Genomic DNA, 13,078 nt, shown 5'->3' with positions numbered 1-13,078 from the left:
CAGAACTTCCCTGTGAGGTAGGCCACTAATGTTCCCATTTTACTGGTCGGCAACTTAGTCTGAGGCGGGGACGATTAGCTTACTGAAGCCAAACTGCACAAAGCTGACGCATTGCGGCCTGTTTCATGACAGCAACCTGTTGGACAGCGAAGCGGATGGGATTGAGGTGTCATATAATGCCTGCGGAGTCCTCTCCCACATCATGTTTGATGGACCGGAGGCCTGGGTGATCTGTGAGCCTCGCAGAGAGGAAGTTGTTGACAAGATGTGGGCAGCCATTCAACGCTGGGATGTGAATTCCAGAAGAAACATCAATTACAGGTGAGCGGAGACTGGATTGCAGTCTCTAAAGGGAAGGACCTTTAGTGGATTTGGTCCTTTAATGGGTGGGTGTGTGTGTGTGTGTGTAACTGCAAAATCCATTAGCTTATTTCTGCCTTTTTATTTCTGCCATTGGATTTTAGTTCTGATCCATCTTCTGTAGGCCAGGGGTTCCCAACCTTTTAAAAACAAGTTGTATGTGTGCCTCTGCCATCACAAACCTTCAGTTCATGTATGCCACAGAGGTTCTCCTCCCCACCACACACTAATGTTACAGTTATGAGACAGGCTACTCCATTCACTGGCTTACATCCATACTAAGTTACTCATGAGTACTCTCACTCATGATGGAAATTCCAATGGAAATTCTCAGGGCTAAATTTCTGATGCCTGTCAGACAGGCTGAGGGGCGGGGTACGCTGAGCTTCAACACATGGGTAGCCAGTCAGAAGCAAGGGAGGGGGGACTTCACTCTCCTCCCTCCCCTTCTGTAGCGGACACATTGCCAAGGATGCATTGGTTTCGAGCCAGCAAACCTCAGATGGGGAACAGATGGTGCGGCTGCTCCGTGGGGAGGCAGGAGGGCTCCAAGTCCCCACAGGAGCCCTTCAAGTATTCCTAGGGATGCTAGCACCTTCTGTTGGGAACCCATATCTAGGTGACCCACCGGAAATTGGCCAAAAGGTTTTATCCAACTTGGACACATAGGATGGGTTCAGATGTAGTGGGCAACCAGCGGTTCAGCTGAGCTACCGGAGCCCTGGGCACACACGTGAGTCCTACTCCTGGCCTCAGGAAGAATATGCCAAGACTTGGGGTGTCGTGCGGACCCACCAAGCTAGGCATATTCTACCCTGCTTGTGAGACGGAATCTGACATCTGTCCAGATCTTAATCAAAGATGTCTCAGGAAAAATATGTAGAACTAGGGTAGAATATGTCCAGTTTTGGTGGAGCTGTCGTACACATCCAATCCTGGCATATCCTTCCCAAGTAGGGCCCGCCCGTGTGCCCTTAAAACTCCAGCAGCTACGTCTGAACCTGCCTGTAGAAGTAAGGATAGCCTTGCAGGGTCAGCCCGTAGCTTTGTCTGGTACATCCTTCTGTCAGGGAAATGCACAAGTGGAGTATGCTGAAGTGGACCACCCCCTCTTATCTTTGGCCAGCACCTCGGCACGCTTATACCATTCTTCGCTGTCATGGCTAATAACCATTAATACATTCACCCTCTGTACACTTGTCTAGTTCCCTTATCACAAGTGTTCCCAACTTGTGGTCCTCCAGACACTGCTGAACCACAACTCCCATCATTCCCAGTTACAATTTATTGTGGCTGGGAGTGATGGGAGTTGTAGTCCAGCAACATCTGGAAGACCACAAACTGAGAACCTCTGTCTTCTCAAAAGCTGTTTCTGCCGGTAGTCATCCAGTGCTAATGAATCCCAGAAGTTAAAGATATAAACCTCTGAGCCATGTCTGTAGATGTCTTTCAAACCAGCGATACTTTGGGGGCCAGATTTGTGGGAGAAGTGTACAGCCGAAAGCAAGTGTGTTAATTTTTATTGGGGTCAGGGAGGTGTTTCCTGCCCCCAGCTTCATACAATGTTCCGTTTGTTTCCCGCAAAACAGGGCGCGGGTTTTTGTTTCTGTCTTCCTTTTTTCGCCCCCTCTTGTCGATCTTTTTTCTGATTTGCACAGGTCCTTTGAGCCAATCCTCCGACTAATTCCTCAAGGGATTGCTCCAGTCAGCCAGCACTGGGCGACCTGGGCGCTCTACAACCTTGTTTCTGTCTACCGTAAGTGTCTGCCCCTTGAACGCATTTTTGAGAGGAAAACAAGATCAGTTTTGTTTTTATCAACCTAGTAGTGAATTAAAAACCCAACCAACCTTGTTCCCCGTTTTACAGCGGACAAATACTGCCCCCTGCTGATCAAAGAAGGCGGACTTCTCCTTCTAAGAGACATGATTAAGATGGCCACAGCGCGACCAGAAACCAAGGAAATGGGACGGTAGGTTCCTCTGCGACATGCTGTTTTTATATTTTAGCATATTTTAATTGTGTAATTTTTATAGTCTTGTGTTAACTTTTTCTCTGTGAACCGCCTTGTGATTATTTTAATGAAAGGCGGTATATAAATTTAACAATAAATAAATAAATGCATCCCTCCCCATAACATAAGGATCTGATCACTTTTGCCACCACAGTATTCTATGCAAGAATTAAATGCCAAATTCTTCCAAAATGGCCCCAAATTTGTCTCCTTTGCCTGTTTGTTTATACATTTCTATGCTGCTCTTCAAGGAGCCCAGAGTGGTATCCATGGTGGTGTTGCTCCTCACAACAACCCTGTGAGGTAGGTTAGGCTGAGAGAGACATGACTGGCCCTGGGTCGCCTAGCTAGTGAGTTTCAGGGCTGAACAGGGATTTGAACTTGGGTCTCCCTGGTCCTAGTCCAGCACTCGAACCACTACTGCTGCTACTACTTTTCTGCTTCTACTACAAATATTTATATACTACTTTTCAACCAAAGTTCTCAAAGCAGTTTACAAATAAAAATAAATTACATAAATAAGATGGTCCCCTGTCCCCAAAGGGCTCACAATCTAAAAAGAAACATAAGACAGATACCAGCAACAGCCACTGGAGGGGATGCTTGCTGGGGATGGAGAGGGCCAGTTGCTCTCCCTCTGCTAGATATACAAGAATCACCACTTTAAAAGGTGTCTCTTTGCTCAGCACACTGGCTAGTTCTTTTTGCTCCCTTGCACCAGGGTTTATTCTAACGTGCAGCTATACATATTGTATGCAGTAGGAACCCAGGTTTCTGTGCATCTGGAGGTGGGAAGGCTTAATAAAGAACAGATTTGTAGAAATAGATGAGGAAAAAGTGTCTCAGTCTGTAACTATAGTTTGTGGGAAAAGATAACCCCATCCATTCTTTAGAAGGCACCTTCTTTTTCCTTCTCTTATTTTCCGATCCTTCCTTCCCTCCTCCCTCTGTCTCTTTTCTCTTAAGTTCTCTGTTCATTCCCATTTTCCCTTCACTATGCTATAGTTTTCTTTTTTCAATTGGAAAAAGTTTGGAAGGTGCTCACAGATTGGTGATGGGAGGGGGACACACCAGGTGTGTGTGTGTGTGTGTGTGTGTGTGTGTGTGTGTGTGTGTTTATAAAGGTTAGAATAAATCAGGCCTGTCAAACTTAGGTGTGCCCCCCAGCTGTTTTTGGACTACAACTCCCATAATTCCCAGCCACAGTGGCCAATAACCAGGGATTATGGGAGCTGTAAACCAACATCTGTAAGAGGGCCAAAGTTGAGCAGCCCTGGAACAACAACAACAACAAATATTTATATACCGCTTTTCAACAAAAGTTTCCAAAGCGGTTTACATGGAGAAATAATAAATAAGATGGCTCCCTGTCCCCAAAGGGCTCACAATCTAAAAAGAAACATAAGACAGACCCCAGTAACAGTCACTGGAGGTACTGTGCTGGCAGTGGATAGGGGCAGTTACTCTCCCCCTGCTAAATAAAGAGAATCACCACGTTTAAAAGGTGCCTCTTTGCCCAGTTAGCAGGGAGCAAACCCTGGTTTTCTGTCTGCTCCCGAATCCAGCACAAACTCCTTGACCTTACCACCCTAGCCTGCCCACCTCCTCAGATGTAAAGGACCTTTATAATGAGAGAGACTGTTTGGTCCATCTAAATCAGTACCAGTTCTCCTCCCCCTGGCTAGGCTCTCCTCTTACCCTACCGTTGGTCATGTGAAAAAGGCTACTGTGTTCAAGGGCACACAGAGAGAGCAGAGCAGACCATCTGCTGAACCCGCATGTTTGGGGCCTGGACATTTGGGCTGAGTGTCTCTTGAACCGTACATGCTTTGAAGCAGCTTTGTGGTATGCCGTTGTAAATGAACAACCTTGGTGAAATCTGCTTGCCAACACTTGTGAATTGTTTTTTGAATTGTATATGGTTGGACAATAAAAAGGAGGAGGAAAAGAACGCCATGATCCCATTATTCCTGTCTAGACTGTTTTTGGGATGACTAGTTGCAAAAAACGTTTATTCCGCCTTCTGGGGCCAATGTCTAAGTTAGGATAATCTATACAAATATACTAATCTATAGCTCCCTGGGTAACTCTAGATCAGTTGCTTCTCTCTCAGCCCAACCTACCTCACAGAGTTGTTGTGAGGATAAACATAGCCATGGACACTGCTCAGTCTGGACTCCTTGGAGGAAGAGCAGGATATACACATAGACATTAATAATATACATTCTTGGCAGAAAAATGCTTCCAGGCATGGGCATCTGAGGGCAGCCAAGAAGCGGTAGTCCCCCACCTCCTGATTGAGTCTGGTGCCATTGAATTTAATGGGGCATACTTCCAGGAAGCAGTGGCGGGGAGCGGGTGGGCGTGTAATAGGATTGTGAGCATCCACCCCCAGAAAAGTCTTGCAGAATATTCCTCATGGGCATGCGGATCCAACACAGGCTAAAATTCAGCCCAAGACCCTTGGATATCCAAGGGACTGTTTGATCCCCTATCCCTCCCACATTCCTGTGTATGCAGCCAGCCTTAAAGCGAGGTGCTCCTCATCACAGGCTGCCTTCCTGCTCTTTCCTCACCTCTTTTTTTAAAAATTTCTTTCTAGGAAAGTCATAGAACATTGCAATAACTTTATGGACGAGAACATGGACACATCGAGATAGAAGCGGCCGTGGCCTCCCCTTCCTGCCGGCACCGTGCCCAGCATCTCTCAAATTCACTGTACATAGGTTGGACTTTCTCACCAGCTTACCTGTTGGAAGGAGCCTTTATGAATATATGTGTGTGTGTAGGTACGTGTGCGGGCAGGCGGGTGTGTGTTTGTTTGTAAGTGTAAAAACCCTCAGCAAACAGAGATGTACGTGAGCAAAGGTTAGCTTGGGGGACTATTTTGCACAACAAAATGCTTTCCTTTGAATAGTGGATTCCCCCAACCCCCTCCTTAAAAAAACCACCTTTTTGTTTAAAAAGTACAGACTGGAGTTTGTGTGTGCGTGCGCATGTGTGTATGTGTATGATTGCTGTATACAGAAAAAGCAACGGTGACATCATGGACCTGTCTACCTTCTGTCAAGCACATTAGAGGCCTCAGTGGACATGAGCATGGAGATCTAACTGGAGGATATCATGAGGTTTTTTGCTGTTTCTGTTCTAACAACTTAACTTCTAGAAGCTTGCTCTCCCATTTGTGTTGCGTGAGATCTTGTGATGCCCATGAAGGAGCAGGCGCTCCTTTGTCACTGTTGGGTCCCTTGTGAAGGTTTTGCAGCGTGCGTGAAGTTCCAAGAACACCAGTGATGTCAGGACCAGCAATAGGGCTCAGATGCTTTATTCCCTGTACCTCTAGGAACAGCTCTCGGCAGAGAGAGTTCTTGACCTCACTTTTGCTGTGCCACAGCGCCACCTGAATAATGGCCAGAGAGGGTACTGCACCTCCTCTTCCCAGCCAAGCCAGATGGTCTGGGGAGACAGTAGGCCGGAGCTTTTCCAAATGGCGATTTAATGCAGCTTCACTTCACGTAGGGTCCATTTAGAGCAGGCATCCCCAAACTGAGGCCCTCCAGATGTTGCTGAACTACACCTCCCAGCATCCCTAGACACAATTTTTTGTGGCTGGGTATGCTGGAAGTTGTCGTTCAGCAACATCTGGAGGGCCGCAGTTTGGGGATGCCTGATTTAGAGCAATGTCAGGACGGCGACAGAAGGTGCCGTCCATATGGCCAACAGCATGATTCAGCTTTTCGCCTGACGCTTCACAGTAACTGCACATTATATGCGTCCCCAGAATGTAGTACTCTGGTGCAGTGCTCAGAACAGCTTAACTTTAGGCACTTCCTGCCCCAGTAAAGCCGCCTGTCTGGAAAAGCTCCTGGCCTAATGGGCTTCAGGTCTGGCCCCTCAGCAACTTGGCAGTGCAAACCACAAGGCAGATGCCCAGTTCCTTGCCCTGCCCCTCCTGCCCTCTCATCTGGACTTAACCTTTGACCTGCCTCAGACCAGAGGGCTGCCTCTGGCCCTTTGGTTCTTGATCTGCCTTCTAGACCATCTGTTTGACTGTAACTATGTGCCCTCTGGCCACGGCTCCAGATCTTGACCTTTGCCTGGCCTGATTCCACTCCTGCCATCTTGGCTTGGTGTTTTGGACCTCAGCTCCAGCTCGACTCGGATTACGCTCCATGCCCCTGGCCCTTCCAGCTTCCTCCCCTTGTACCCGGGAGGAAGGCAGTCTAGGCTAGGCCTGACTGAAACGTCTGGGCAGAGTCAACGTTTTATAGGACCAGATAGAACTCTCTTGGTCCCTTTGTGTCACTTGCCCTGCTGAGCTGGCAGCTGTAATACCACCCTCTGGCCATTTACTGTGGCGGCACTAAAGAGCAGCCAAGCGCTAGCTCTCTCCTCTGGCAAGCTACCACAGGGGTGGCTACAAAGCCTAAGGGTTTTGCTGCCACAGCCCCTGGTTCGGCGCACCCTAGGACCTTACAGGTGAGAAGTTTTAGATGATTTTTTTTTAAGTTGGTGGTGTTATCTGTCATTATAGCACTAAGGGAAAGAAAGAAAGAAAGGGCCTAAATTGTAAATTTAACCTAAATTTAGTTGTCCTGAATTCACACACATTGTGTCCAGCGCATAAATTTCTGGGAGCCAATACCCTAAAGCAGGATAGGCAACATGTGGCGGCTGAACCACAACTCCCATGATCCCCAGCTGTAGTAAATTGTGGCTGGGTGTCGTGGGAGTTGTTGTTGCTCAGCAACGTCAGGAGAGCCACACGTTGCTCACCTCTGCCCTAAAGCAAACTGGATTTCCGTTTGCACAACCTCCTTAGCATTCAAGGCTTCAGAAATTTGGGCGTACTGAGAGCTTCAAAGTTTTAATTCTTTTTTTTAATCCTTCCAGAAAAGGGTTCTTGTACATATTGTGAGAGTTTGTGGGTATCGCTTTATAAGCCAGTTCCTAAAGTCCCGTCACACTCTAGTGTCACCCTGGTGTGACCAAGGGAAAGAACCTAGAACAGAGCAGGGGGCTACGTAGATTAAGGGGTGGGCTATGCAAATGAAGGGTGGGATTATGCAGATAGGGGCAAGGGAACCTGTGATGCTCAGGAAACGGGGGTCACCAAAGATGGGGGGTTAAGCCCCATATTAACTATGTCCCCGAGTACAGATTTGACTTCTGTGGGGAATAAAAGCCACCATTCACTCATGTAGACGAAAGTAAAGCAGTCGCTGGGGGATAAACCTGTCCCATCTTGCACTTTCGGTGATTTGGCCTCTACTGAGCAAGACCACGTCTGGGGTGGGGAGAACAATTGTGTCTCCCTGCTCTCTCAGAGCCATATTGCACCCCTCGGGACCCCCTGTGGTACGCAGGCTTCCTTTACGTCACCTGTTGGGACGCTGGCCACTTGGCAAGTGTGCAAGCCAGAGATGAATGCCTTGAGGCTGGAAACCATGCATGCATCTCAGGAGTTTCAAGAAAGAACAGAAATCAAGGCAAAGGTGGAAAAATAAAACTACAAAAATGAGGGGTGCAGAGAAAGATTTCTGTTTAAATCTCCACCATTTTAGCTGCCAGCCTAGGTCTGGCGAAGCTTGAGGGTAATACCACGGTACATAGCAACCCAAGATAGGGAGCCCCCAGGAATTTTGGGTTGGGAAGAAGGACAGTGGAATGTAATGGGGATGTTGGCAGCGTTCCTTGGACAAAGGATGTAATCATTGTTGGTCAGATTCATTATATAAAAATTTGTTCATCAACTGAAAGGACACCCTTGTTAATCAGGAAGCAGATTAAGAGAGGTGTTATTATTTTAATATAGTAATTTACAAAAATTGGGCATCTTGGGAGAGGCATTCTCGCTTCTTTCCTGTGCAGAGGAATGCTTCTACTGGGGGGGGGGGACATGTTATTTAAACATGTTGTTTAAACATGTTAATACTATTTTATCCATATGCAAATGAAGCAGATTTAATCAGCGAACTAAATTCTGATTGATCAACCAAGATGCCTTTAATTGGATCTTGGCCCTAAATCATTGGATGCAAAGTGATGTTCCTCTCAGCCATGTGAAGGTCGTGAGAGGTGATTTTTATTTTTTTATTTTTTGGTCATGGATCTTGGAATGGAAATCTTAATTCTTCTTAATCCTGTGATGAATTCCAAAAGAGGTTCCCACCTTAGCTGGAGGCTGCAGGTAGCTTCCAGGGTGACTGGCCCCAAGGGGCTCAAAGAATGAACACAGCAGGAGCCAGTCATAAGCTTTTTGCTTCTGACAAAGTAGGCTGTTGTCAAGGAGGACAGGTCTATCCATGGCTACTAGTCTGGTGGCTATAGGCCAGCTTCAGAGGCAGGATGCCTCTAAATACCAGTTGCAGGGGAGCAACAGCAGGAGAGAGGGCATGCCCTCAGCTCTTGCCTGTGGGCTTCCCAGAGGCATCTGGAGGGTCACTGTGTGAAACAGGATGCTGGACTAGGTAGTCCTTGGGCCTGATCCAGCAGGGCTGTTCTTATGTTCTGAATGAGAGCTGATGGCCCCGATCCAGGCACAGTTTAGCCACAGTTACCTCAAGGAGGCTTGAGTCATAGTTACCAGCTTGTCCCGTTGAGATCCCAGTGGGTCTTATTTTCCCCAGATTGGGGACCATGTCCCCAGTTAAGTCTCCACAGGGCCACAAGGCATTTTTTAACATAATAGTAAGCAGATACGTATAAAAATCACTAATCTTTGCCACCACATCTTCCTGTTGTTACGGGCGGCCATATGGTTCCTCGCCGCCTCCAGATCTCTCCGCCTCTATTTAAATACCCTTGTTCCATATTTTGAGAAACAGCACAGTTTAGGATTTCCCTCTTGGGAGTCCATAGGGCTTAAGGCCAAGGAGATCCTGGCTCCAACATTCCCGCAGTGACTTGACCAGTGGAAGGCAAAAGGAAGTTGCCTTACACCAAGTGGAGCCCATGGCTTTAGCTAGGCATTGTCCTCTGTGGCTCAGGATCCGAAGCACAGGCGCTTTCTTCTGAGGTCTTTTGGAACTGGAGAGGCCGGAAATGGAATCTATGGCTTCCCACTTGCCTCCAGTTTGGGTCCCCTGCAGTTGATTTCCTAAGGGATGTATGATGCTGAGATCATCGCAGACCTTTTCGAAATCAAACGACCAAATCAATGGCAAGGCTGGAGCGGGTGAAGAGCCAGCAAGGAAGTTGGAAGAGAGGTCTGAGTGTTTGTGCTGTTATGCACTGAGCTCCAGCATGATTTGCTTCTAGGTCTGAAGCTTCTTGAATGTACCGGGCGGATGTGATTTTAAAGGATGGTTCGGGGGTGCATGAAATCCCAAATTCATTTGGACAGGGCATTTTATTATTCATTCCCTTCCCCCACTCCATTTCCCAAATAGTGTCACCTGGGGGTCCTGAGTCTGATGTTGTTTGACTACAAATCCCATCATCCACAGCTTTCTGTCATTTGGCTATGGACGATGGGAGTTGTAGTCCCGGTGCTATCTGGTGACCCAAGCCTGGAAACCCTCAGTGCAACCCACCAGTGGATCATGATGGAATGTGCTTGGATCTTAAAGAGATGAGTCTTCCCATTGTCTTTTCTCCTAACCTTCAGATATGTCTTCCATGTCATTTTGTGTGCATGTAATTTGGCAGATTTGACAAAGGTCATGGTTGAGGTTCTTTGCTTCCAGCCTCTTTCTCTCCACCACTAGTCCTCGATCACCCCCTGCAGCAGTATTCCCTCTAACTGAGATGCCCAGATGTTGTTGACCACAACTCTCATAATCCCCAGCCAAAGGCCATTGCAGCTAAGGATTCTGGGAGTTGTAGTCACCAACATCTTGGAATCCCCCCCCCCCGTTTCTGCTTCTGAACTGTTAGGATGCCAAATGGTTCTGTGTGGGTGGACCGTGAATGGTGAAATGGCATCCACATGTTGCAAATGTCTTTCTCCTGTAAATCTTGACATTGGTGTATATCAGGGCTGCACAACTTTGGCCCGACCTCTGTGGTTGGACTACAGATCCCATCCATCCCCGATGATTGGCCTCTGTGGCTAGGGAAGATGGGAGTTGTAGTCCAACAAGTTGGTGGAACATGGGTGGAAGCCAGTGTAGACACCTGAGCTTCAAAGTTGGTGGCAAAACAGCTGTGATCTTCTATGGCAGGGGTTTGTAATCTGGGTTCCACCAGATGCTGCTGAACTACAACTCCCAGCATCCCCAGCTACCATTTATTATGGCTGGAGGTGCTGGGAGTTGTAGTTCAGCACATCTGGAGGAGCCCAGGTTGGGAACCACTGATCTATGGGGTATAAATAGGGGAGGTGGTGTTGGCACCCTTTCCCTGTGGGGCACAACCCACCAGAAAGTTCTGCATACGTTTGATTAATACGTACATTCATTTCTGAGGCACCTGGGCAGGAGAACTTGGGATCAGACCTGTCCCTCTGCCCAAGATTTGCCAATAGAGGCTCCTGACCTTCCAGCCCACCTTCCCTCCGTGTCAGTCACTCACTTCCGAAAGGAAGTGCATCTCCGCTAGGAATTGAATATGGTACCAAACAATGGAGCTGGCTGTCCTCCAAGAATCCTGGGAATGGCAGTTTTAAGAGCGTAGTTAGGTCATTGCTTGCTCCTTCAGAGGACTGCCTTTCCCAGAATCCTTTGGTTGGGAATCATGGCAGTTGAGTCCATTTGAACTGACTTCAATTTGTAAACTAGGCCTTAAATGTGGGCAAAACTGGGAGGGGGGGAATTGCTACTGCTGTTCTTGTTTGAAGCTGCCAATACGAACGCAGAACTTTCCTGTTTCTGCTCCCATACTGACCGCCATGTTGGCAGGCTTGGATGACGCTTTAGCTCCCGTCTTCCGCTGCAGCCGATCCCGCCTTGACTTGGAAGGCAGCTGACAGCCATGTCCTTTCTGAAAGGAACCCTCCAGCTCCATTACCCATTGGGTCTGGATTCCAGATCACTACTGTCAACACGGGAGAGCCTCTCTTGATTTCCCAAGTTCCTCTCACTCCAAAGAAACAAAAATACAGGAGTGCAAGACCAGGAGGTTTGGCTCAAAGGGGATCAAACGTGTGTCGCTTTCGGATCAAAAATAATAACCTGCTGAGTCTGTGTTGCTAGGTTTTTTGGCTTTCTCTACGAGTCCATGCACTGTGAAGGGCAATCTGGTTTACATGCTCACACTGGAGAGGAGGGGGAGACGGGGTACCCCGTCGCTTCCTAGCAATCCACTGTTGCATAGTACCCCTCAGCATACACTCTCCACTCTGAATCTGCCGTGTTAAGAGCCTCTTTATTGGTCCTGGTGTCTATGATGGGAGCTGTGGGTTGTTGTTTTTTAATTTTGGACAACTACTGACTATTCCGTTTGCTGTCATGTGTTCTAATTAAACAAGGAAGATTATTCTGCTCTGTCTGATACAGACCGTGTTGTGTGTGTGTCGGGGGAATCTATTGACGGGAAAGAACAGCCCCGTTGGTTCAGGCCAAAGGCCCATCCCGGCAAGCATCCTATACTAATACGATGGATACTTATATACCGCTTTTCAACAAAAGTTCCCAAAGCGGCTTAAATACACATAAATAAATAAAATGGCTCCCTGCCCCTCCAAGGGCTCTCAACCTAAAAAAGAAATATAAGATAGACACCAGGAACAGCCACGAGAGGGATGCTGTGCTGGGGATGGATCCTATTTCACGCAGTGGCCACCAGGTGCATCTGGAAAGCCCTTGGCTGAAACGTGAGATAAAATAATATTGGTTCTTTGGATGTGTCAAACGTCCTGCAAAATAAGCCTCGTACAAACTCCGCGTTGAGCCTCAGGAACGGCAGAATCTATCCCTTTTATCTGCTGAGTGCCTGACGCTTCTCCAGTACATCATGTTGACAAGGTTTGGTCACAAGGCAGGGCTCCTCGGAACCCTCCCGCTACAAGCCAGGGCAGTCACAACAGAAGCTTTATCAAGCAGCTGGGAGGGAATTGGCACGAGGGTGAGGTCTCCAGGCTGGGTTTAAAGGGCCCTTCTCGTAGCCTGCCTCGGGGCTTGATGGGAAAAGACAAACCCCTGGCGCATGGATGTGTGTGGCAATTCAAACCTGAACACTGCTTATCAGAAGCCCAGCTGGCTGGTGGTGAATCTCCAGACGGGTAGTCTGCTGAGTCCATATAGGAGTTATGCCAACAGTAGAGGAGGGAACGATGTAGGAACATATGAAACTGCTTTCTGCCGAGTCAGGCCCTTTGTCCGTCTAGCTCAGTACACTGACTGGCAGCAGCTTGGCAGTGTCCGCCCCCGCCCTTTCTAGGGACTGAACCCCAGACTGTATACATCTATGGATGCTCCAGATGAAGCTGCTTTATACTAAAAAACAAAACAAAACCCCACCAAAAAATAATACACATCCTCTTGCTCCATCTGGCTTAGGTATTGTCTGCCCTGACAGGCAGCAATTTCCCAGGGTTTCAGGCTCACTGAGAGATACTAGGGAGTGAACCTTGGATTTACTGGAGGCAAAGCAGACGCTCTGCCACTGAGTAATGGACGCTGCTTATAAATATAAGCAGCTGCCTTATACCAAGGCAGAGCAATTATCCATCGAGCTTAGTGATACCTACACTGGCTGGCAGCAGCTCTTCAGGTTTTTAGACAAGCATCTTTCACAGTCCAGTTGAGAGATGGCAGGGATTGAAC

The 13,078-nt window shown here is 47.9% G+C and overlaps 1 protein-coding gene across 4 annotated transcripts in view; it reads left to right on the top strand.

Annotated features, from left to right (window-relative positions):
- The window catches only part of ZER1 (zyg-11 related cell cycle regulator), a 38,684-nt gene extending 26,878 nt beyond the window's left edge, over positions 1-11,806 (top strand). For all 4 annotated transcript variants that reach the window (XM_053281841.1, XM_053281842.1, XM_053281840.1 and 1 more), the window contains 4 exons: positions 133-321; positions 2,019-2,116; positions 2,228-2,330; positions 4,975-11,806. In XM_053281841.1, coding sequence (XP_053137816.1) covers positions 133-321; positions 2,019-2,116; positions 2,228-2,330; positions 4,975-5,032 — 448 coding nt within the window. In that variant the 3' untranslated portion in view covers positions 5,033-11,806. The remainder of the gene's footprint in view (positions 1-132; positions 322-2,018; positions 2,117-2,227; positions 2,331-4,974) is intronic.
- The last annotated feature ends 1,272 nt before the right edge of the window (positions 11,807-13,078 follow it).

Source organism: Hemicordylus capensis, chromosome 17 (assembly GCF_027244095.1).
Source record: "Hemicordylus capensis ecotype Gifberg chromosome 17, rHemCap1.1.pri, whole genome shotgun sequence".
Taxonomy (NCBI): Eukaryota; Metazoa; Chordata; class Lepidosauria; order Squamata; family Cordylidae; genus Hemicordylus; species Hemicordylus capensis.
This window is presented reverse-complemented; position numbering and strand designations above follow the sequence as displayed.